This window comes from Nesoenas mayeri, assembly GCF_963082525.1.
Source record: "Nesoenas mayeri genome assembly, chromosome: 11".
NCBI classification, from domain to species: Eukaryota; Metazoa; Chordata; class Aves; order Columbiformes; family Columbidae; genus Nesoenas; species Nesoenas mayeri.
Genome location: NC_137563.1, coordinates 5660352 through 5685343, shown reverse-complemented (window position 1 = coordinate 5685343; position 24992 = coordinate 5660352). Strand labels below are relative to the sequence as shown.

At 45.3% G+C, this 24992-nt stretch overlaps 1 protein-coding gene across 3 annotated transcripts in view; it reads right to left on the bottom strand.

Annotated features, from left to right (window-relative positions):
• NTRK3 (neurotrophic receptor tyrosine kinase 3) overlaps window positions 1-24992 on the bottom strand; it is a gene marked incomplete at its 5' end in the record, with an annotated part of 209275 nt that overhangs the window by 31299 nt on the left and 152984 nt on the right. For all 3 annotated transcript variants that reach the window (XM_080351172.1, XM_080351173.1, XM_080351174.1), the window contains 3 exons: window positions 972-1215; window positions 6887-7059; window positions 10893-11023. In XM_080351172.1, coding sequence (XP_080207298.1) covers window positions 972-1215; window positions 6887-7059; window positions 10893-11023 — 548 coding nt within the window. The remainder of the gene's footprint in view (window positions 1-971; window positions 1216-6886; window positions 7060-10892; window positions 11024-24992) is intronic.

Genomic DNA, 24992 nt, shown 5'->3' with positions numbered 1-24992 from the left:
AAACATCATGTTGTAACCAGAAATAAACCAGCCTTAGTTCAAGCATCAAGCTAGAAACCACTGCTCATCAGCCTAAAAAGCGCTTCCCTGCTGGTGGGTGGCCCAGTGACAAATGCCTGCTCCAGTCTGCTTCCAACACTTTGCACACCACAGCTTGTCCTGGAGCTGAGGAAGGGTGAGGACCATGCTGTCCCCCCAGGGAGGCCACCATACCAGGCAGATCGGGCAGTGCGGACAGGGACAAAGGGACTGCGCAAGACAATGGGACAGTGCAAACACAAATCACAGAGGAAATGCCTGGAAAGGAATTCCTGACTCGTTGAGTCTGTCCCCAGAGATGAGTGCAGGATTAGCCTCTGCACTAAACCCAGGCATTTTTATCTAGTTGCTTCCTGAACTTCTTTAATGACAGGCCCTCAGTAACCTACCTCTGGCTAATTATTCCATTGCCTAAATGATGACCTTGCTGCAAAAAAGTCTTCTAAGGTCAAACCTAAATCGCTTATTATTTCCTCTTCCATATTTTATGCACTTATCAGTCAGTCTTTCAGCTGCCTTTTCTCTAACTCCTTGTATTAAGTTTCTTTAATCTAACAACAGAGGTCACAGCCTGTAGTCTTTGTCATGTCTTTGGATTACCTTTATCAACATCTTCAAAAAAAAGGGAGAAAAAATAGGAAAGAAGTAAGAATAGGATGACTCCAGAGCCATCCCAAAGCATGTGACTGTGGATTGGGCTATCACAGATTGCTCTGTGTATAGGCATCTGCATGGATGTCTGAACTACAAGCATACCCAGGACTGAAAAAGAATGAGGACAGTGGTTCAGGAATGCCTGATTGACTTCTGTGCACATTTCAAACAGGGAATAACCAAGCAATTGAGCCCAAGAGCTCCAAAACCTGATTTACTGTAACATTTCCTAGTCTGCCTTTGCTCTGAGCATCCGACTGCTGCTCGAGCTGCCTTACCCTGTAGTAATCAGTGCTGTAGACATCTCTTGACATCCCAAAGTCTCCAATCTTCACCAGCAGGTTGGCTCCGACCAAGCAGTTCCTGGTGGCCAGGTCTCTATGAACAAAGTGCTGGGAGGCAAGGTACACCATTCCAGAGGCGATCTGGCTAGCGATGTGGAGCATCTGAGATAGCCCTAGCTCCCCTTTGGCTTGTCGAGGCTGCCCATCCACGAGGATCATAGCATCTGGGCCATGTGCCCTATAGGGAGGAAGAAGCAAAAAGCATAGAGTTGGGTCTCAAAAGTGACCAGGAGAGGAGATTAGGGATCCCACACCGTCTCTGTTCCTGCTGGGGTGGGGACTAACCCTCACTGTGAGGATGTACGCACAACTCCAGTGGAAAGAAAAAAGGAAAAAGAGAACAGGAGGTTGAGGGAACATTTGGTGGGTGACATACATCCTTTTCCTATCCTTACTCCACTGCAAGAAAATTCTTATGGCCATAGAAGGAGACAGACTACCAGGACAGAGGAACTATTGGTTTGATGCAACATGGACATTCGTCTCTGACAAGACATATGCAAAACAAATGAGCCTTCAGATATTTACATGTTTGCTCCAGTTGATTCTTACACCTTGGCAACCTTCCCAGAGGTAGAGATATCACCCCCTTTTCTTCCACAGCCATCATATACTTGCTTCCTAGTCTCCTTAGTAATCCCAAAAAAACCTCTATCTTCTCCAAACACTGTATCACCAAACAACCTCCCCCTGATCAACACCAATACAGCCAGAGATCACAGGAAAGGTTTCAGAAGACCATCAGCAGCTTCAACCCTGGAAAATACCTTTTATAGCTTAAGCTATTCCAGAAGTAACACAAGCAGAGGTGCAAACATTAGACCTGGATACTGGCAGATGCAGAGAACATCCTAGGCAGCAAAAGGAAATATTTTGCTGAAGCAAGTGCATTGTAAATGCAGGACTGAAGGTCAGTCTTGTTCCTGTCCTGTCCTCTTTTTAGTCCCCTCCCTCGCTGTGTACCAAGCCTGTCTTTGCTTTGCTCCCTCTGTGATGTCTCTTCCCATGGCAGAGCTCACCCTGTGGTTGCCTGTGTGAAGGTTGAATAACAAAAGCTCTCATATTTAGGGAAAAGCATGAGATTTTGCTGTGACCTTCCTCCTTGTGACTAAAATACAGTACAGCATTTCCTCCAAGGCTTTCATACTGTTCTCTTTGAAATGATTCTTGGCATTTCACCTCTGTCATCAGCAGTAACCCCACAGAGAGCCAGAAAATTGAAATTGCACATACAGAGCTTTCCCTCCTTCTTGACATGGGACTGAACAACCCACAACAAGATCCAAACTGTTTTCCTCCTTTGTCTCTGTTCCCTGATTGCCTGGGGGTGCAGCAAGGGATTAACATCCAGGCTTTTGGGGATCAAATGATGGTTTTTAAAATGCCCTTGTTTTCAGCTACCTCTTGCTGCCCTACCACTGCGACCATGGCTCTGAAGGTCGCCTTCTGGTAAAAAGGACAGATGGACAGGAGAGGAACTCTGGAAATAAGTGCTGAGGACCCAGGAGTGCTTTTTGGGAGCCACGAGTGGGTGATGCTGCGGTGAAAGTGGGATGAGTTGGCAGGGCTGGGGGAATTTTGGGAGCTCATTGGCATGGTAGGGGCAGCAGAACACTGGAAGAACTGTTGAGGGCAAGGAGAAACTGCAGAAGAGTGTATGTAGAAATGACTGCTTGATGTCTTATTTAAATAGACCACAGATGGGTTTACCCCAGGAAATTACCGGGTGGTGACAACAGATGTCAACAGCAGGTGAAACAGGTTAGCTAAAAACAGCAAAGCAGGACAAACAATAGCTTCTAAAACTGTGCTGGACAGTTTGTACCCGTCATGCCTTGCAGTTACACCATATTTAGCTGCACCTGATGCCTGTTGTCATGAAAGGCAAACACTCCTGTGTGAGAAATGAAGGATATATTACTATGTCATCACTGCCACCTTCTTAAAAATACAATAATGGCCTCCAAAGAAGCTTCTGTAAAGGAACAGGTGATGTTTAAAAAATGGTCAGCCAACACCTTTATTTGAGTGGCTCTTTGTACATCCTACTATATAGGACACTTCTCGGTATGTGCTATATAATACATACACCTCCCTCCATCCCACATGGTTATAGTCCAGAAGAAAGAAGTATCGACACATTTATGAGATTAACAGGAGGGATACTAGTACATTAAGTTGTGTCAAGGAATGGAGTCTGGCCATCTCTTCTTGGAGAAACAGGTTTAATTCAGCTTTACAGAAAGGCCATAGGGCCTGTTAAAGAACTGTTGGGGTTCTTTTCTATAATGGAGTGATGGAGGCTTTTGCCAACATGAGGAAGAAAATCACCCCCCTGGCTTCCTCTGCCGAAATGCCTCTTTCTCTCCCAAGACAGACTGACTGTGGGGCTGCTCTACTGGAAGAGCTGGCACAAAAAATCAGAACCATGCAATTTTTTTAACAAAATCTATTGCCTTTCTGAGTTAACAGCAAATGGCAACAACTCACTATAGACTGCAAAGAGGGTCTGTAATGGCAACATACAAACATCACTACTTCAAATTTGCTGCTACCACAGACAGAAGACAAAAGCTAGAAATCCAATGAGCGAAGGAAAGGGAAGAAACGATGGAGATATTCGGTGAGCAGAGAGGGAAGGTGGTTCCTGCAGACCCCTAAGCAGTGGGTCCATGTGGTGGGGAGCACCCAGCATTGCCACCCACACAACCTGCAATGGTCTTACATGCAAGGGCCCTGGGAGGTGTGTAGAACCATCCCAATACATGACACCAGCTGGTAGGCATGGATCCTCATACTTTCCCCATTGCCACACCAGCTAATTTTACAGACCAATAAAATTATCTTTTCTTTTTTTTTTTTTTTTTTTCCTGGGAAGCCCACAAAGGTCTAACAACACTTCAGGGAATTTATTGACTGTGCTTTTCTCTAGGAAACTGGGTCTAAAGTGAGACTCTTCTATTTTACTGCTTTTCCAATTTCTGCAGTTAAACTGGGAAAAGTCTATTTGAGTGTCCCTTGCAGACTCCAGTGCCTGGCAACAACCATCTCCTGCTGTGCTCTGGGTGACTTGTGCCACAATAAAAACTGGTACTTGCTGAGGGATGCCAGGCACTCCTGCACCACTGACCCTCTCTGATCCCCTTGCAGCCCTTGCCCTCTAGAGTTTCCCACCAGTAGACAGCTGAGCTGGCACAAAAAACCCAAGTTTCTCTTTCCATATGCTCCCTTAGGCATTCTGAATTCCTGTTTGCTGGGTATAAGCTCCTTTGTCCCCAAACCCATCTTTCTTTGGGGCACCAAGGGATTTCACTGCCTGTAACACACCAGCATGCAGAGAAGGGAGCTCATAGCTGCTTACTCCATAGCTGCATGAGAAGGAAAAGCTGGCAGCTAAATGCAGCTGGAAGATGCAAGGCTGCAATCCCAGGGACTACACATCTGGAAAATTTATTTTCCTTCATAAAGGCCAAAGATAATATAACAATAAGCTTCTCCGGTGACACCAGTACAGAACCTGGCCTCATGTTTCTCAGACATGTCCCAGAGCAGGGCTGGGACATACGGGAGGAGGGGTGCATGGCTTCAGCATGGTATCAACCTTAGGACCATGCTGTTGTGTGAAGCAATTACACAAGGCATTGGCAGTGGGCATGAGACATCCCTCTGAGACAGCAGGAGAGCCTAGTTTGGACAATACTGTTTGGGAGATCAATTAGAGCAGAGAGGGAGGCTGTGCCTCAGCCATGGTGTCAACCTGCTCTAAGGAGAATAAGGTTGGTTGTTCTGCCAGGAAAAAAAAAAAAAAGGGTGAATTTTCTGCTCCTCCTTGTGAAGTATGTCAAAAATGTGGTCTCTCATGCTCTTTTTTAGACTGTCTTCCTCCAGTCACAAGGCTGAGGCACTGTCCTTAACACTGCATCTTCAATCTACACAAAAACACAGTTTCAGCCCAATGCAGGGTTTCATACCTGAAGGAAGATCTCAATCTGTTTCTGCTGGGAGGTTACTGGGCCCCTGCAAGACAGGGTACCACAAGAGAGAGGGTCCCAGGGTAACCAAGGCTGCTCGTCCTTGAACATGGGTCTGAGGAACCATTCAAACCCAGTGTAGCATCAGCCTTCACTTGTCCTACCTTGTCAAGTATGTCAGAGCCCAAGATAGGGCCTGAGCTGTAAAATCATATTCCATCTACCCACAACTGTGCCAAAATTAGGAAGCAGAAACCTTTGGGGTCCTTCCACCTTCTGGTGTAGGTGATTGCCTAGAAATGAAAACCTCAGGGAAGGACCTGTGTTTACTGGTCAAAAACTGACTGTGATGGTGGAAAAATAATCACGCAGTGTATCCTCACCCCACACCTATACCTGCTGTGCTCAAGCTTCTTGTTCTTGCTGCAATCATGTTCACACTTAGCAGTCAAAACAGGAAAATATCAAGGGTCCAATTTTCTAAATAATGCAAAATAAAACTACTAATTATTTCAAGAGGTAAGTACCACTCCACTTGCATGCCGGTTTCAAAGCGTAATTTCTGTATCGTGGGAGAACAGCACCACAAACATCCTCCCACAGTTGCTCCCTGCTCCTCACTGCTGGCGGATGCAAGGCACACAAATGATCTGCCTCACATTGATGAAATGGTTGAATGATCACTGGGAAGGGGTGGTTCCAGCAATTAGCGTCTCTCTAGAGGCATGGAAGGCAATTACAGCACTTTGACAGGCCTTGTCTAGCTTCTTGAGTATCGTGATGCCCCAGGTTACGATATTTTGTACCTCAGTCAGCATTTCTGTCTGATGAGGCTTAGGTAACTAGGACCAGGGATGGACTCCACAGGCACTGTCAGAGGACCCTCCAACATTTCTCAGCTCTTTTCTGATAATAGGAATGAGAACTAGAGATAAGGAAATACCCGGGATACCAATCATATCAAAGATTCCAGCAAGTTTCTCAAAGGAATATTTTGGTTCTGGTGCTATTGAAGCAGGAGCTGGGTGACATGGGGACTGATAGCTAGTGGCTTTCCTGCTTCAGCAGGGCGTGACTTTGCTGGGTGGATGGGACTTGGAGCTGCTGACAGCAGCTTCACATCTTTCTACCCTCACAGTGCATAGAGAAGTTGTAGCCACAGTTCCTGCAGCTTCAAACTTGCTGGGGAGAAGAAATCATAGAATCATTTTTGTTGGAAGAGATTCTCAAGATCATCAAGTCCAACCATTAACATAACTTTAGCACTAAACCATATCCCTAAGAAACTCAGCTATGTATCTTTTAAACACCCCCAGGGATGGTGACTCAACCACTTCCCTCGGCAGCCTGTTCCAGTGTTTGACAACCCTTTTTCCTAATGTCCAACCTAAACCTCCCCTGGTGCAACTTGAGGCCATTACCTCTCATCCTATCACTTGCTACTTGGGAGAAGAGGCCAACACCCTCCATGCCAGAACACCCATTCAGGTAGTTGTAGAGAGAGAAAAGGTCTCCCCTTAGCCTCCTTTTCTCCAGGCTAAACCGCACAGGTCCCTCAGCCACTCCTCATCAGACTTGTACTCCAGCCCCTCACCAGCTTTTTTTCCCTTCTCTGAACTCTCTCCAGCACCTCAATGTTCTTCTTGTTGTTAGGGGCTCAAAACTGAACACTGTATTCAAGGTGTGGCTAATAAACTACCAAATCTGGCGAGGACCATCATCACCTACAAGCTGTTCTTAGAACAACTAGTTCTTGTTACCCAGCCCACCAGCATCCACATGGCAGTGGTGTCACTGGTGCACCTCAGATCTATAACCAGCCACACCAAGGCTGTGGAGTAGCTGGACAGCTTCTCCCGTACCCTCTTTTTCACTTACCTCAAGAATTTGTTTAGGTCTCCGTGCTTCATGTACTCAAAGACCATGATGAGCGGGTCACCATCACCACACACACCATAAAACTTGACGATGTGCTCGTGCTGCAGGTTGGTGAGGAGCTCTGCCTCCCTCTGGAAATCCTTGCGGGCTGCCAAGGTGGGGTCTTTCAGTGCCTGAAAGAAGGGGCACAGATACACACAGGGTGGGCTCAGGTGGGGACAAAGCTAGAACAAATGGGTCACAGCATCGCAGAGGAGCTGACAAGGAAGGGAGGGGAGAGAAACAGCTGCCACTGGTCCAGTTGTACTGGGAGGGTGGTGGTAGGTGCCGGCGGCACCATCTCAGCATTTTGTTTGTGTAGTTACTGGCCCAGCGGGTTCCCCAACTCATTTCCCAGGCAGCAGCAAACATGCTTCAGAGGGTAATAGCTTCCAATTATTCCCAGCTTGGGCAGGATTTGTACTGGTGACCTAGGGGTGAATGGCTTCATATCTCATTATTATTAAATTCCTGAGCCAGCCAGTCCTTGCTATCTGTCTTTTATTTTGAAATAGCTGACTACACTGCCTTTATTCAGAAGATGGATTTGCCTGGCTGTGCAGTTATTGTGTGGATTTTTCAAACTGCCTCTGAAGAAGGACACTGTCAAGTCTTTTCTCATAATTTTTAAAATCATGTTTTTATTCCCTGCTGTTTATAACACTCCCCTGGCAGACTGATGCTGAAATCGGTACCCTTTATGAGAATATCTCATCTTCCGCATTTGAGCACACCACTTTGCTTGCAGGCTTCAGGCTGTGGGTACCAGCCTGATATTGCAGCATGTTTGCTATGAAGATGTTGTTGTGGTTGCAGCTGGTGATCGAGGTGGGTTCCCCAGGGTTGGAGGCCACTCGTTTGTGCATTATTTTGCAGTTGCGTCAGAAAGCTAGTTTGAAAGCAGCATGTTGTCACCTCAGGGTATCAAGGGAGGGCTCTTCCATGAGCACTGAGTAAAAAAGTTGAAGTCCAGAACATCTGACAAGATGGGATGGCCATGAGAATCAGCACGGTCTTTGCAAACATTGAAGGAAATGAAGAGGCAATTCTGGTTTTGAGTTGCGGGGTCTCAGTTTTGTTCTCCCATCCTCCATATGCCAGGTCTCTTTAATACCAGCTCTGGCTTTAAACGTGTGGCCTAATGGGAGTTGAAAAGGATCCAAAGAAACTTGCTACAATCACATTTCATGCATCTCCGGCTGGTCCATGGTGCTGCTTGGTGCAACACTACAGAGTGTAGTGAGTCCTCCTGAGTAGCTGCTGTTTCCCTGAGAGCAGATCTGCTGCAAGGTTTCTACCCAAGCCTTAGGACACTGCCTCATCTCCTTCTTCTGCTCGCAAACTGCTAGTCATATGGCATAATTTTATTTTAATTCTGTGTCCTCTGGGGTAGCTTGACTAGAGATATTTAAATGGATGTTAGTTACACTGTGCAGATGGCAAAGCACCCATCCTTATCTCAGATACACAATTACTTTTACACATTTAATATCTTCATAATGTTGATGTTACTCTATTTTTCCTCAGGAAAGCAGTTGCCTCCCCCATCCCTCTTTTCTCCTTCTTTTTCCTGTGGTCGCATGTGATATCTCAAGCTGCAGTGAGTTTTAAGTTTCCTCTCCTTTGCACACAATCATTTCTACAAAGTGTTAGGACTGTAAGTTTGTAAATATCACACACAAAAACCAAACAAACAAATAAAAAACGTCCACATCAATAAGGTTGCACAGCAAAGCATTTAGAAATAAGGGAAACAAGAGCTAGAAGTGGTAGAACAGGGAAAGAAGACCAGAACCGGAGGAAGAGAAGGGATCTCTCACCAAAACCATTGAAATGGCTCTCCTGGAAAGGTTTGGGGTGGATTGTGTTTGTGCCTTCATCACACAGTTCCTATGTGACATCCAGCAAGTCACTCAGCATCTGCAGGTTGCAGCCGTTGTCACAAATTGTCAGTTGATCCAATATTACCTGGGATATCCCCTCTCAGGTGGCATCAGGGCCAGCTCTGTGCAAGTGCTGTGTCTGTACTGCAGCAGTGAGAGTCCATGTGGATCTGGTACCTGCTGTCCATGGGGCTGGAAAGGCAAGTCTGTAACTCCATCCTCCACCTAAGTGGATCCTTGTAGCTCTGTTTCTCTGCTTATCCATCTGCCCTCTGCAAAATGGGGATGACACAACCCTAGCACCTCACTGGGAGGCTGAGAACAAGTATACTCACATCTAGGGAGCTCTTAGACACAGGAGCGATCATCACGATGAAGAAGTCCAAAGAGAAATGAAAAATATGTGTTCAGAGGACATGTCCCAAATACCAGCCCCTCCAGCATTTCTAGTACTTGACTTTGTAACCTCAACACTCTTCACTGAATATAGTTTTTGTGCATTTCTTGGGATGTTTTTAGAAGCAAGCTGAATAAAACAGGAAGCTTGTCCATACCATCACATCAAAGCTCAGTGTGTTTGCGGGGCTGCAACCTTTAGATCTGCTGAAAATCTCAGTCCATTTAACCAAGTGAGTAAGAGAGCCACTTTCTTTGGCCCTGGGAGGGGGTCCCTGAGAGCAGAGGCAGACTCTGGGCTGTGGACTCAGCTGTCTTGACCAGCGTATCCTGCTCCTGCCCAGGGAGGCAGCTCTCAGCCTCTGTCAGGAGTGTGAGATCTTCAGAAAATGCAGTCAAATCTTAATGTAATATGTAAAGCCATTTTCTTTTCTTTACTTTTCTTTTTTTTTTCCTAAGACTTATAATGTGGCCCAAATTAGAGGGATTTTTTCCCTACCTCCCCCTCCCTGAACTGGCAAGAAGCCAGATTTCAAGGCCCTGTTCCAAAGCTGGATCTGTATGATCTTGCAGGATGAAAGGCACTCTGGAGATGTAAGCTCATAGTAGCAATTAACAGAAACAAGTTCAGATGCTGTTTCTGCCTACATGCAAATGAAAATCAGTAGAGACTTAAGAGACAGGATCACATAAGGGATGGCTGACACTGACAGGCAGGTACCAGCCATATAATCAGGCAATTAATCATATGAGTAACTGTGCTATCTCATCTTTAACCAGTCTCAGAGGTGAAAGGTACAATCTTGCAGTTCACAGCCAGAGCATAAAGGGACAAACGAGCTTAAAAAAGGCTTGAACTGCCAATGATTATAACAACTCTCAAGTAACTGGATGCCTCCAGCATCCTGGAGAGAGTGCTGGAACCTTTTTCCCTGTAGAGCATTCATTCAAATGTACATCTTCTTCCAAAGAGTTAGGAGGCATCAATTAACTTCCAGGGATTAGCCTGTGTGTGTCTGCCAAGCGGTGCCACTCAAGAGCAGAGCACGTTCCTGCGCTGAGTGGTCTCCTCTGCCCAGAGCCGCACTGGTGGGGCACAGCTCACGTGAGGACCCTCACAAGGTTGCAAACAACACAGCACAAGTCAAGCTGAACTGGTGTTTACTCAAAATCACCAAAAACAGGAGCAATCTGTGGCTAAGAAAGAGGAGCTGAATGGAGCCAAGCTGTGCTGTTCTGCCCATCTTGCAGCAAATTGATCCTAGCAAATTGGTTTGTTGTGCTTAGCTTTTAAGTGCTCACTTTTGCCGAGGCCTTTTTTTTTTGTCCCTTTTCAGCTTCTGCATGTTGCACAAAAAGATAAAATCCAGAAAGAGAAGGGCCCCGGTCCCTTGTGGAGGGAAGGTGGACACCACACTGCAGCTGCGTGGGAGCTTCCAGCTTTCCGACCAGTTTCTCCTCCCCATCTGTCTCCTGGCTGCACCGGCAGGAAGAAAAACTTTGGCATGGGTGAGAATAGACGACCTTGAAGCAAAACACTGAAACTTTGTGTGACTAAGTGGATTTACCACAATCTCCGGTATCAGATAAATGTCCGTCCCTGGCCCCCAGCCCTCCCCTGTTTCCCTTTCCCATGCAGGCTCATCCAGCCCCTGCCCTAATCTCTGCCATTCGCCCTTGGGATTTACCTTCACTGCCACCAGCATTTTGTCGTTGGTGGGGCTGAGGTTGTAACACTCGGCCAAGAACACCTTCCCAAAGGCACCTTCTCCCAGCTCCCTCTTCAAAACGATGTCTCTCCTCTTAATATGCTGGACGTCTGTTGGAGGGAAGGGAGGGAGAGGGTTGAGGGAAGAATGAATCAGGGTTAATTCAGGGAATGGAAAACAACTAATTCAATTTTCTAGCAAGCTGCAAAGGATCTGAAATTGCTTTGCAAAAGTATCTACAGAGATCTTTTTACCCACCCACGGAACGTAGCCATCTCTGGGATGGAGCTAGTCTCACACAAAACATCTGCGAGGAAAGCACTTGAAGTATGGCACAGTTTTTGCTACAAGCTCATAGCAAGCTTGTCCTCAGGGAGAGGAACCTTTGGGGCAAAATCTGCTACAAAGTCCTGAATCTCTTTGGAATGTTCCTGGAAATAATTCATCTCCTGCGAGGCGTAGCAAAGGTCACATACTTCCAGTGCCAGGCCAGGTGAGATTAGAAGGTCCTGTTGAGTTTTGCAGTTCAGTCAGGATCAGTTTAAACCCAAACTAGCGCAGATTTTTGAGGCTGAGCCTTGGCAAGGCAAAGTGTACCTAAGCAGAAGGGGACCACTGACCCCCATGCACCTCAGGGCAGCAGCAGGAGCTGAGTCGAAGTGCGAAGTGCTACCCTATGGCAAGACTCTGACCCTGCAGCCATCTCCTGTGTGACAGTTTCCTCAGAAACAAGGTCATCCCAGGATGAAGTCACTAGCACAACAGACAAACTCAGCCCATTAGTTTCAATGATCCTTTCCACTGACATTTAGAATGGTGCGGACTGACAGAGAATAGCAACCGAGGTTTCAGGTAGTATCAAAAGAGCAATAGCTATTAATTTAACAAAGGTACAGAGGACTATGAAGATGGGTCTGCTCAGCTAACAGGGCCGTTCATAAGGGCTAGATCTGCTGAGGGACTAGGCATCTAGAAGGGCAGGTAAGTGGCTGGTGGGATCTCCACAACTGCTGGGTCATGATTAAATGTCCCTCATTGCTGGAAGAGCTTGGGGGTCTCCACGCTGTCATTTGAGGATGACACTAGGACAACAAGTACTTTCTGCCAAAACTCTAAGCACCTTTCTGGCATCACAGTGCCCATACAGCTCCTCTGGCAATACAAAGAGGATCATTGTCTGGAGGCACAGAACCCAGAACTTCATCTCCCTAAACTGCCATTCACTAGAGCTTACTGCCTCCCTTCAGAACTGCGGTAGTGCAGACCACCTCAAGCTTCAGCCTGATGGTCATGGCAGGGCTGTGAGAGCCACACAGTCTTCTCCAGTGCTTGGTGAGCAAAAGCTGGTGCATTAGGGGTCTCCTCAAGCAGAGGCATTAAATGGAACAGTGCCCTCTTTCCACTCCTACCCCGGTGTGTTCATAACTTGGCCCTGCACCTGTTTGCTCACAGCCTCAACTGCTTTTCAGTCTTTTCCATCTCTTCCATGTTCCCTGGGAGCTGTACAGGCATGTGCCCCTCAGATCAGGTTTTCTGTGGGGCACTGCAGATATAGAAGGTGGAGGTGATGAACACCGGGTTTCAAACTAGCTGCAGGGAAGCATCACAATCTGCCACCAGCTCCTACCACTCAGGTGCCCAAATAGGCACCTGACTCGACCCAAGGGAGGATATGCCCCACAGCAACATAGGTACTATTTAGTGCATCAAAAAGCCAATGGATTGGACGACTAACATCCAAAAGGCTTTCATACAATTAAACTTCTTAATTAGGAGCTCACAAGCAGGTTTAAGGAGCTGCCATCTCTGGCCCTTCTCCTTGTTTGGGAAAATGGATGCTGCAAGATTGCATAAGCAATGGGCCTTGTAATGAATGATGCCTCTATAGAGAATTCCCATTGACCTTTCCATTAATTGTTCAATAGACTGAAAACTTTTAGTTACCAATATTAATAATATTAGTAACATTAAGGTGCAGGATGGTAGGCACATCCAAAATGACTTTGGTTTTAAATCTGCAGTGACAGTGAGGGAGAACAAATCACGTGTGGACTTTGCCTTCTCCACCTGGTTTAGTTGAGTGTTTAAGGAGTACCTTGAGAAATCTGAAATACTATGTGTTGAAATGTTAAGTGATACACTTGGGTGAGGAAAGTCCTAATCTAAGAAAAGCTCAAATGGCAACAATTTACTTAATAGATTAGAGGAAAAGGGGTTTTTACTTCTTTCTCTTGGCAAGCTTTTCTGCAGCACTCATCACTACCGTACCTAGGATTTGCTGTACTGACAAACTGTGTATTTGCATTCTTGGTCTCCTGAACAGCAGCAGTCAAGAAAGCTGCAGGGAAATGATCTTGTATTAAGAAGAGCCCAACGACACTTTAAAAAACTCAGAATCCCAACAGAAATGTAGCAATTGCGATACGATTGCCCCATTTTGTGTGAGTTAAAAAGGAAACCGTCTCAGAATAACTAGTGATGCTATTTGGCATTATTTACACTTCTGATGAGTAAGCGGTAGCATCATGAGAACTGAAGCAAACCTCTCTTTCTGAACTCCCCAGGGTCTTGTCCAAAATTTCCAGCTCCCAATTTTTCCTCCCAACAACGTCTTAATAAATGATCAGCCATTTCTGAGAGCCGACATCCAGACTGTGTAATTACATCTACATTATCAAAATAATATCCCATCTGTCTTCAAGACTAGATTTCGCAGAAAGTTGTTTGGGTCACCTGAGAAGCTTCAGGGAAAATTTATATGAAGAATTTAAGGACATATTGTAGCAGATGGAGTTGAATTGAGAGAGGAGCAGTCCTTTAGAGGTAGCGAACTCAAGTATCACTGCTGGATTGAAAGTAAACTTGGATGGTTATAAAAAAAAAGGAAAGCTCGTGAATTTAAGCAGTTTGACAGCAACTGGACAATCTTAATGAAAAGTCAGAAAAGCACTTGTACTTTTGCTGATCACAATTTTTTCTCAACCTCGAGTGGCCATAAATTTTGCTTCATGTTTCAGGCACAAATGGAATAATAAGCGAGTTATAATAAATTGCTTTTTCGCATGCTATAGGCTTAAAATACTGTAAGTTTACAGCAAATTCTTCCATTCACAGTGAGATCAGCACCATGATTAATTCTACATTACTATTAAATATGGGCTTTAAACATAAAGCAATGATAAACAGCCCTGGAACTGTGTGGATGCTGTGTTATTGTGCTAACCTTGCATCTCTCTGCTCGTCTGTCGTGGCTGTAACTCATAAGCAAGGCCGAGTGGCCACGAAAGATGCTGCTCTGCAAGGGCACCTGGGAGGTTCATCTGCATAAATCTGCTTACCTCCTCCTGGAGAAAGCTGAGCCCTGCCTGATAAACAGCTGGTGTTTATTTGTTTTAGGCAGGCAGTCGTGTGCTAATCTGTCTCGGCTGTGTTGCTGACAAGGTGTGCACAAACAGTCTTCCCGTAAGTACCACTTCTTCTTTTTTTTCCTCTCCCCTGTACCATTAACTTATAAAAACAAGCCAACAAGACAATTCAAAAGAAGAATCTATGCAGGAGCCACAGCAAGACCCAACAGGAAAATAACCAGACTTGACAGCATGATGGGAACTCATTCAAGGCCGTGCTGTATCTGCAGGAAGGATGTGAGTGCACAACGCTGAAGTAATTCCAGTTTTAAATGAAACATCTTGCTGTCCTTGTTTGGGGATTTCTATGTTGCTGGATGACACGGAAGGAGAGTCAGGCATATCCCCCACCTTCCTTCTTGTCCATCAAGATTTAACACATGGAGAATGTGTTTCAAGGCTTTGCCTTAACTGTTTTTCTAAATAGCACATGAACCAAATCAGAAAACACTTCACCTGCAGCTGATTGGAGTTGCCCCAAGACTTCAGTTCAATGATGGTAGCATGTGGGTGAGCAAGAGCATTAGCAAGAGGGTAAGTCTGGGACACTGCACTCACCTTTACAAACTGCCTCCAGAGCAGAAACCTTTCCTTTTCTCTGGAAGAGCCAAAGCAGAAGGGTTGCGCCTTTGGATCTGTGATGGAATCTTACCTAACCTCCTCTGAACCTTCTGCAGGAAGGCTGACTTGATCTGTGCTTAAAGTGCACTCAGTTAGAAAAGTGGTTGTCTAAAACCAGCAACTTCTTCCTCCTCATATTTGCTCCCATGTGTCCCTTAGTCATGTCTGCTCCTCTTCTTGACACAAACATACTCTAGTTTGCTAACCCTGCGAACCCAGCACAGCCATGGGAAATAGGGGAAGAAGAAAAGGGAACAAGATTAATTCTACTTTTCTCATATATCAATCTACCATGTCCTGATGGGTCACTTTTGCACTGGCCCCTGGGATAAAGCCTGGAAAAGACAGAGCTTTTTCACGTAAATCACTGATTCAATGACTCTTCACCCATCTTTTATGCTCGTATTGCAGAATCTCTCTTGCTTGTGACAAGGTCAAAGCAAAAAGACCCTAACAGCCTCCAAATCCTGGGTAGAGCACATAGAGCTGGTAAAAGACTGTGTGTGAGGAGAACACCGTTTTTCTAATAACCACCACATTTCAATCACATGGGTAGAAATTGCAAAGTTGCATGAGTACATTTCATGAATCTAATTTTCCAGTTATTGTCTCATTCCCAAATCAGTCCTGGGGGTCCGATGAGGAAGAGATGGGTTCAATGCCACTGCAAATTCTGCATTTCACATTCCCATCACAGGCAGCATCCTTAAAACCACGGTTTGATAATACTCTTGAAACCTGGATGCACATGATAGTGTTTGGACACAGACGGCTACAGCGGGAGGTAAATGGATAAATCAAACTCCAAACAGAGTAAACCACAAGCAGTGCCAGTATTGTAGTTACAGCAAAATGCAAAACTACTTATTAAGCTGGATCATTTACGCCAGGTCTGAAATTAATTCCTTACATCTCCTTCTTTCAAACTCCTGAACAGCAGTCTGTCTGGCTGCTGTATTTCTAGTGAGTTTCCTGTCCTTAGACTCTTAATTCATGAACAACATGTAGCTCAATGAAGAAACAGAGCAAACCTATGGAAATTTCTCCTTTTACTTTTGCTACGCTCTTAAACAGCAGCTTTCTTCTCTAGCCAATATTCATTTTCCATCATTTCCTTCTTCTTCTCCACACATGTGGCCCTCTTTTCAATAGAGGTAGGTCCTTCTCTGCACCTCTCCATCACCAGCTCTTCCTTCCCTTACCTTTGGCATTTTGTGGCATTTCTCCTCTATTTATTGCCCCTCTTGCTTTTCAATCCCTATTTTAAAACTGACTTCTTTTAGATTTGAGTCTGAACCTGTCTTCTTTGTGGTAATGGCCTTGATTTTTATAAGCTTCTAAAGCCTCATTTGCCTCAACAGCACTTTATAAGTGATAACAACAATGACACTTCTCAGTAGCAGCTGAGTCATTTGCTGCAACTAATTTATGCCAAAGAATTGTTTCTTTTTTCTTTATGCATAAGTTGTCCACAAAAAGGTAGCAAAGTTCTCAGTCAACATGATTCATTCACTTCTTGCTTGACTCTGCTAAAATAATTCTTATGAATAAACTGTGCATAGCTTCACTGCTCTATGACAATTAAAATAAAATAAGCAAAGCTTACAGTTTACACTGGAAATCTTGTCATTAAGACATGTAACTACCAAACAGAGTGCCTTTCATGTCAGGTAGTCAATAGCAACTTGGATGTCAACCAAACGTGTAGATGAGTTACCCAATGTATCTGATCAGAGCAAAATGTGCAGATTGGGTAGGATCAGATCAAAAAGCCTGGCCACTGGAGGGCTGATAAGCCATTCTCTCACAGATTTGTCTCATAGTGAGAGAAGATAAGGCATAGGCTAGCTGCACAGAGTCTTGAGTCTCCCTCCTGGCCCGGTGCAAATCCATCAAAGTCAATGAAGGATATTGATTTCAATGACAGTCTGCTGTGAAGCACATGTAAACAAAGGGAGAATCAGTCCCACATCATTTAAAAAAAATGAAGACAAAACCAGGCAGTTTCTTATCTCCATATGGACTCCGAGTAGGTACCCTCCACTTCCGGTGTCTTCTCTCCCAGCTCTGACATGAGCCACCTCTGGAAAAAGGCCTCGATACACACTTCGGCAGCTCAGCGCCGTGCCCAGACGCTGGTTCTTTGCCAAGTTCCTCCATCAAGGCACCCTTCAAGGACTCAGCTTCAAAAGATTCATGATTATAAGCACCAAGCAGTTCTGACAGTCCTTTCAAAGAGACCCCAAATCATGGTGGTTTATGTAAAGCATATCTGAATCTCTGGGAACTTGGCAGAGGAGGCACAGTCCTTGGCTGAGCCACCTGGGCTCCAATACATGGGTGCACCAAGGTCCAAAACACCCCCTTCTTTTTGCAGGCCCTGTGGACAAGACCACGTCACTCAGACATTTTTCTTCATTTTTTGAGGCAGTATTTCAGTCTTACTAATTCTGCATGACATCTCTAATAGCCATTTGTGTTTGTCCACGTGGCAAAAATAGAGAGAGACTTTTACATCTTCCATCCATCTCTCTTTTGGTCTTGACGGAAACAACCAGAAATGCAAAGGATGCTCTCCCTTTTACTGTGTTACCCCTCTTTACACCACTTCTCAGGCTTTTTGATCTTCAGCAAACCAATATAAGTTATTTAGTTTCACAGCCTCTCTTCAGACTGTTACTCATCTCTTGTACCTTACCAAGATGCTGGCAACTTGCTTCCAGGCAGCCCCTGCTGCCTGACTATATATTACGTTATCAAACAGTTATGGTCATACTCCTTCATAAAGACCTTAAAAGAAAACTACTTTATGTTTCTGCAGTTCTTTGCATTTTCTTACCATTCCCTTCATTCCTTGGGAGCAGCCACAAGACACGAGTGCAGGTCCTGGATGAGAAGGAGTTGTTACTGCCCAGCTGACCCAGCAGATCTGGGGCTAACATACTACATGCTGCTATATGGTCCTTACTAACAAACAGTGAGCCTCGATGCATTTACCTGGACAATCTGGGCTAGAAAAAATTATCCAGGAATATCAATCTGCACTGGGAGCTGAAATTCAGTGTAATCAAACTCATGAAAACAGGACAACAGAAGAGCAAACTCTACAAGTCTGATCTCTGACGCTTTGAAACTATCTTACATTCAGCTTTTCCAAGCATACCTCCAGCAATTAGGACATCAGTTGCAATAGCAAGTGGAGAGGAAGCTCACACCCAAAGGGCTGTCTTTCACTCACAAGCTAACGCCAGCCAGCCATGATTCAAGGGAGAGCCACATTTCTGCAACACAGCCCTCACGCTCCACAGAGTGATTTGATTAGCGACGCGAAGCGACTGGATTAGCACCTGCTGAGCTGCCGTAACTGGAGCTGCTGCATCTCTGCTGCAGCACCAGCTCCGGTGTCAGCCACACAGCAATAGCATTGCACGTGTACAACACACTTGGAGCTAAAGGTGAGTGTAAAGTGAGTGTATATGTGTGTGTGTAAAGGTGCTGACAGAAAGGCAAAGCGCAATCGCCCCTTAAACCAACAACTCAGCGGATGCAAGCCCAGAACCTGCCAGACTCCCTCACCACGTCATGCTGAAAACCATTTGGAAGCAGATGACATCACCTGGTGCGACATACTTGCAAAGTTTAAGCCCAAACCAAAGCAAACGCTCATTTTCTCCATGAAAAAAATCTGAAAAATAATAGTGTTAGAATGTGCTTGGCATCACCCCATAAACACTTTTTAAGCATAAACTTCCATCACAGCTTAAACCTCCTATATAAAAGCATCGTTTCAAGCTTTCCTCATCCATCTCAGTCCCATAAATCTGAGTACAAATCACTTAGTAATTATTTTATAAAGAGAGTAATACAAAGAGAAATAGATGTCTACTGGGTGCTGAGCAGTCTCATCTGGGATGCACAACACCGCAGAGTCCTGTGAAAGCACAACTATCCTGGGGAGATCTCAAAGCAGAAGAGCTACAGCAAGAGCATCACCCCCAACAAATGTTTGCCAATGACCAGAGCAACAAGGAAACAAAGCCTCCAGCATTTCTGGGCCTCGCACAGCAGCAGGCTCTCGCATTTAAGACAGCATCCTCTTTCTGCAGGTTTATTAGTTAATGAAATTACTCAAGCAAGAGTTCATTGTACCAACAGGACCTTTCCTTGAACCAAGAAGGTAAATCCCTTCACCTATGCTGTTGTCAATGGTTAAAATGTCCTTTAGTATGGAGACCTGGAAGACTTCCCAAATGTGCCCCTTGTTGCTATCATCCTTACAAAGCGTGGGTGCAAGTTCACCCTGTGCCTACCTATACCTCTCTACACACCAACTCCTCCTTAGCTGGCTCCCAGGGGAAAACACTGCTGATGGAACCAAAACCTTATAAACACTCCAGACAAAAGACTTAAATACCGAGCAATGATTCCCATCATCTCCTGCACCCTCTCAAATAATTTCTGTCTGACACGAGGCTGCAGAGCCAAACTGCCTCTCCAGCTTCAGTAGTCTGTCTCCTTAGGCATCCAGCAACCACTTCACACCCTGAGAGAACGCTTGGGCTCTGCCTTTCATACATGAGGGTTAACTACACAGTTGGGCTGTTCTGAGGAGGAAGACTAAGCCCAGCAGGAGACAGAGAAAGGACGGACCGGAGTGGACTGTAGACATCTTTGCATTGGGTGAAATACCCAAGAGCCTCATGGCAACGTATCATAAAAGCAACCTTACACAAAGCATCCTCCTCACCGACACCCTGGTACACTTCAGCAGTTCTCAGAAACAGGGACTGGGATTCTTGGCAAGGTGGGAGGAAAAGGGAAAGAGAGGGAAAGGGAGTCTTTCTGGTGAATGTGTTTTCTTTCCACCAGCCAGGCCCCTGCAGGTCCCCTGCTGCCAAAGCACTCGGAATAAAACATTAATTCAATACCACACATTTAATTACACATTATTTGAAAGTGAATTTATTTAACAGAGGAAAATAGTCTTCAGAGAGCATCTGCCTCCCTCAGACTTGTGTGTCTGCAGAGAGGGGGCTTGGAGAGGAGACAGAAGGAATAATGGTTTGTTTTACATCAGCAGCTATTGCTGTTCAGTTCATCCCTTCAAAAGGAGAGATTTTAAAGAGATAGAGTTGTGTTTTGCAGGAACTTACCAGCTGATTTGATTTTCCAGCTAGTTTTCACTCGATTGGAAAGCACTGCTGCAGACAGATATCACTTGTCTTTCTTTTTTATTATTTTTCCAAGGGAAGGGAAGGATTACTGTTGGAAGGACGGAGGACGATTGGCTGCCCCTTGAGGAACCACACAGTAGTCAGATTCCAGGCTTAAGGCTTTAACAATGCAGTAATCAGACACTTAACAGCATCTTATTGCTGAGATGGATAATCACAAGAAAGCTGGAAGCGACTAGGGTCTCAGCAGCAGCCTTGCAGCTTTGAGACTGTCTCCCAGCAGGAACATAGAGGCTTACCTGCTGCTCCTGAGGGCTCGGAGGCTCTTGGCTATCGGCTCCCCCAGTCTGCAAGTTAATTTTGCCTCCTTCAGTGGGGCCAGAAGCCCAGCAGCGTCTGCTTTTCAGGCTTTGAGCCTCATATTTCCCTAGTCAAAGCTCTGCTGCAGAGAAATGGGAACTGACTCCAGTACCTGGCACAGGCAGCCCCTCCTTGGCTGTGTGTGAATCATGCTGAGCTGCTGCAAGGCCAGAAAAGAGCTGCCAGGTCCTTTGTAGAAAGGAGTTTGCTCTCTGTAAACTCAGCCTGAGCTTTCGCCTTCGCTGTCCTCTGGGTTTTAGCACCCTTCAGGCGTCCCAGCAGGAGGGTGTCACTCAGGGCTGGGTTAATTGGCTCATGCCACAACTTGAGGCTTTCTCCCAACCCTCATCCCTGAGCTAGGTCTTCCTCTCACTCCTTAATTTGGGACCAGCACCAAAAATAATCCCTCATCTCTGCAACAACCGTGATAAACTGCAATCCCCGCCCAGAGTGACAGGCAGACACGAAAGTGTCATGCATCACTGCTGCTAGCACCTAGTCTAACCTCCAACAGGTAAGAGGAGAGCTCAGCCGTGCTAGTACTTACCCCCACAGTGGGGTATGTCTCTGACCGACAGACATCCCATGGTCAATCTATTGCCCTTTTTGGCCTCAGCAGCCAGGTCCTGTTGGTCCCATCCCAGTCCCAGCAGGCAATCTCAGAGCCACGCTGCAGTTTGCATAACCAGATAGATACCACAGCACTTGGTTCAAGTCACAGGGTTAAGTTTTTCCTTGCACTTTTGAGGATTTAGGGGGTTTTGATGGGACTGTTTCAATGTTGTTCAGTTTCTGCTTGAGGCATCCAGCCACAGGCATCTGCTGTTTCTGCCTAGTGAGACTGCTGTCATTGCCTTCCTAACAGCTTCTGGTCTTAATGTGCTCCCACCATAAATGCAAAAAAAAATACAGATATACTGAGTATCTTATGGGGACTATGTGACTGTTAGAAGGGTGGCATTAAAGAAAGAGGTATGGCTTGAAAATGGTTTGAGCATCGATCCACAGCTGTGGTCCCTGGTACAGAACCCATTCTGAACAGAGTAAGAACTGGCCCCAAAATCAGGTGCAAAATGAACAAGTATTTTTAGAAGAAGCACCATTCCCTCCAGATGTGGAAGTGTGAAAATACTTTCAGAAAAATCTGTTGTGACAGAATTTCTGGACTGACTCAAAGCAGGAAATTTGGTGAGATGGCTTGGTCTTCTGCATTTTCCAGTTAGAGCTCCAGGTAGGTTGGAAATACTTCTGATTGCTGCCAGCCTCACCATCACCACAAAGGAAAAGAATGATTTTGGACAAAAGATGGCATCTTCTGCTTTTTTTTTTCTTCTGGGATCTCTGGGTACCTGTGTCTTTTCTCACCCCATGCACAGTCATTCTTCCCACCAACAACTTCCTTTGGTGGTCATTAAATGAGTGGCTAATGCAGCTTAACTCGTGGAACAAGAAAATTCCAGAAGTGAGGCCATATGAAGTGAAAACATGAGGTGTTGAAAGACAGATCTCAGGCTCAAGTTATGATTTCATTAGAAGGCTTCTCTCCAATTTGCCCAATTTCCATCTCTCCCCTTCCTTCCCGCCTCCTCCAAGTCCCTTTCTCACAGGACCAACACAGGAGGTGCGCTTACGTCTACAGCTTGATGAGGTGTTCCCTCAGACTCATGTTTTCCTAACACCCCAAAACGGACCTTGCTCCATCTTTCTTTCTCCTTGAGGTTTCTTTGGCTTTCTCCCTACCTCTTCTGTCTGCACAGCCCCATCCCTTTTTTCACCTTGCCAACTTCTCCTGTTGAAGGAAACCCCTGAAGGAGAAGTAATGTGAGACAGCTCTGTCTGCTGAGCTCTAAAATTACTGTGGTTTGGGTGATTTCGGCAATTGTTACGAGGCAATAAACTACGCAGAGGAGAATAAAGAAAAGGATGGATTGTACAAAGGAATTAGCTAATCTGATGGGGATAGCAGCTGGTCCTCGTTTAGTTATCCAGATCTGTGTTTAGCTGGGGCTTCCTGTGTTCCTTTGGTCTACATCGGAGTCAGTCACGGGTCGGATGCAATGAATGTTGAACTAGTGCTCCTGTGATGCACACAAAGACAAATCCACCTTTCCTCTCGGGTCCTCATCACTACTGACGAACGAGCAGGGTAATGGCAGAGCGGCTCTAGTCAAGAGACAGGAGCCCTGGGTCCATCCCGCAGAAGAGGACATCTGAAAGGCAGCAGCTTATCCATGCATTGACTCCAGAGCTGCTGCTTGGTGGTATCTGAGTCGTTCCACAGACACTGGCTGTGCAGAGGCTCCGTCGTGCCAACACCACTTTCCTCTCCTTAGCAGAAACAGAGCGCTTTGAGGAGCAAGAAGTGAACCAGGAAAAGTTCTCCTTGGACAAGGCTTTGGAAATGTCTCATCACCAGGATTTCAGGACTGTTTAAGGAACCACATGCTCTTGTTAGGAAGCTGCCCTTCTCTCCCTGATGGTACTGCTTTATTGTATCCCCCCTGTGTCCTGCCTTTATTATGCTTATAAATGAGAATCCATCTTGGTTTATTGTCTCTGACACTCCCAGCACAGGGAGAACACAAGGTGATAAAACACCACATATTTGTCCGTTTGTCTGTCTGTCATCTCAGTGATGTCTCCTGCCATTATGAGCCAGATGGCTGGGGAGAATTTTCACACAAAAACATCACAAACTTCAACCTCATGCAAGAAGGGGGGAAAAAAAAATATCCTACAGTTTTCTCCTGTGGCAAAACATCAGTGTCTGCACCAGGGGAAAAATACCCAGTTAATTCTTCCTAAGGACCCTGGTGAGACTTGAGAAAACATTCCACAGTGCTGGTAGCCTCAGAAGACATGATTAATTGCAGATGGTGAAAAGGTGCATGTTCAGCTTTAACTGAACTATGTGTGAGGACTGGATGATTGCTAAGTTGGTATTCAAGACACACGGGGAAGGCAACCTGCTAGGATCTTCAGCTACAAAAACAAGATTATATATATATCATATATGGCTTAACAGTTTAAATTTAAATGTGTATGCTGGAGTTTTACAGCAAGAACATACTGGTAATGGAAAAGACCAAAATGAGCAAGGCTGCTGAGAAAGAAAAGAAAGGAAAATAATGTTTTGCAGTTAGCTGAGGATGTAGAGGCATAAAAAGGACCTCCCAAACCTGATAACAGCAATTTGCAGATGAATTGCATGTGGGTGATGCTGCAGAGCATGGAGTGGGGTACAATGGTGGAAAGATGTCTGATATGCCATTAGCTCTTTCTCCTCACTAGCCTTGGATGGATCTCATTTAATTGGAAAATGTCTTGGACAAGAGTATATATGTTGCTTCCTTAAATTGTCTTGACTGGGGGGCCAGCATCAGATATTTGGATGGTAACATGGAAAAATCAGATGTCAGTTTCCACTAATCTAATCCATAAGTCTGCCTGCAAATCCTGTTTTGTTATTGCAATCTGAGCTTGGAAAGTGACCCCAAATTCAGCTTGTATTATAAAGGTCACCTTGATGTCTTTTCTGTATCAATCAGAGTTTAAATCAAGTCCCTTAACCTTTTTGCAGGGCAGAGATTTTTCAAGCATGTAATGGGCAAACCTACCCAGATCAATATTTGAGTGCAGATGAGCACCCAGAGTTCAAAACTTCACTCAGACTTCTCGCATTTACAAAGCCAGGCTGAAATTCTCCTGCAAACAGAGCTCACATCAAGTCATTCGAGGTCTCCAGACTAGAAACTGGAATTGTAGAGAAAGCAGACAAAATTTAAAAATAATGAAGGAAAGAATAATTACCGAGCTGTTCAAAATCACATCTTCATTTCTGGAAGGAGTTCTATGAAGGAAAAGATTCCTGTGCTGTCCAGCTTTCTTCGTTTCTCCTTTCTTCATATGTGTTTCCATTGCATAAATTGCTGTCTCCCCATGCTATGTCTCCTCCAGTGTGGGTATGTTCCCTGTGCTGCTCACAGTATTGCAGGAGGTTGAAAGAGGTCCTCTTTCTGTCTCTGGTTCTTTTCTCTCACTTGGGATTCCTCTCAAACATCTCCCAAATCAGGAGAGGCATTGGGCACATTTGGGACTTGGGCCACAATCAGCATTGGTGAAAAATCCCTCACATCCATGGTGTTACAGCAGGAACAACTCTGGCTCCTGCTGCCAGTGTTTCCTTGTGGATCATTAGCAGACATTGTGAAAAACACAGATTATTAGGACTGACTGAGAACACATCACTTTCAACCTCTTTCCAATTGGAAACACTTTTCGCAATAGCTTCTTTCTGTCTCATGTTGCTAGGGCAGATTTCCACGCAGGCTCTTATTTTAAATCCTACACCAGTGCTTCTACCCCAAGCCCTTAATCTCTGATGCTGGTCCTTGCTGAAAATTTCAGTGTACTGTATCCACTGAAATTCCCTTATACATAGTGGCAGTCAGCTCCTCAGGGAACACCAGCAGATTAGTTGAGTGTGACCTCCCACTACTTCAAGTGACATAAGTTTG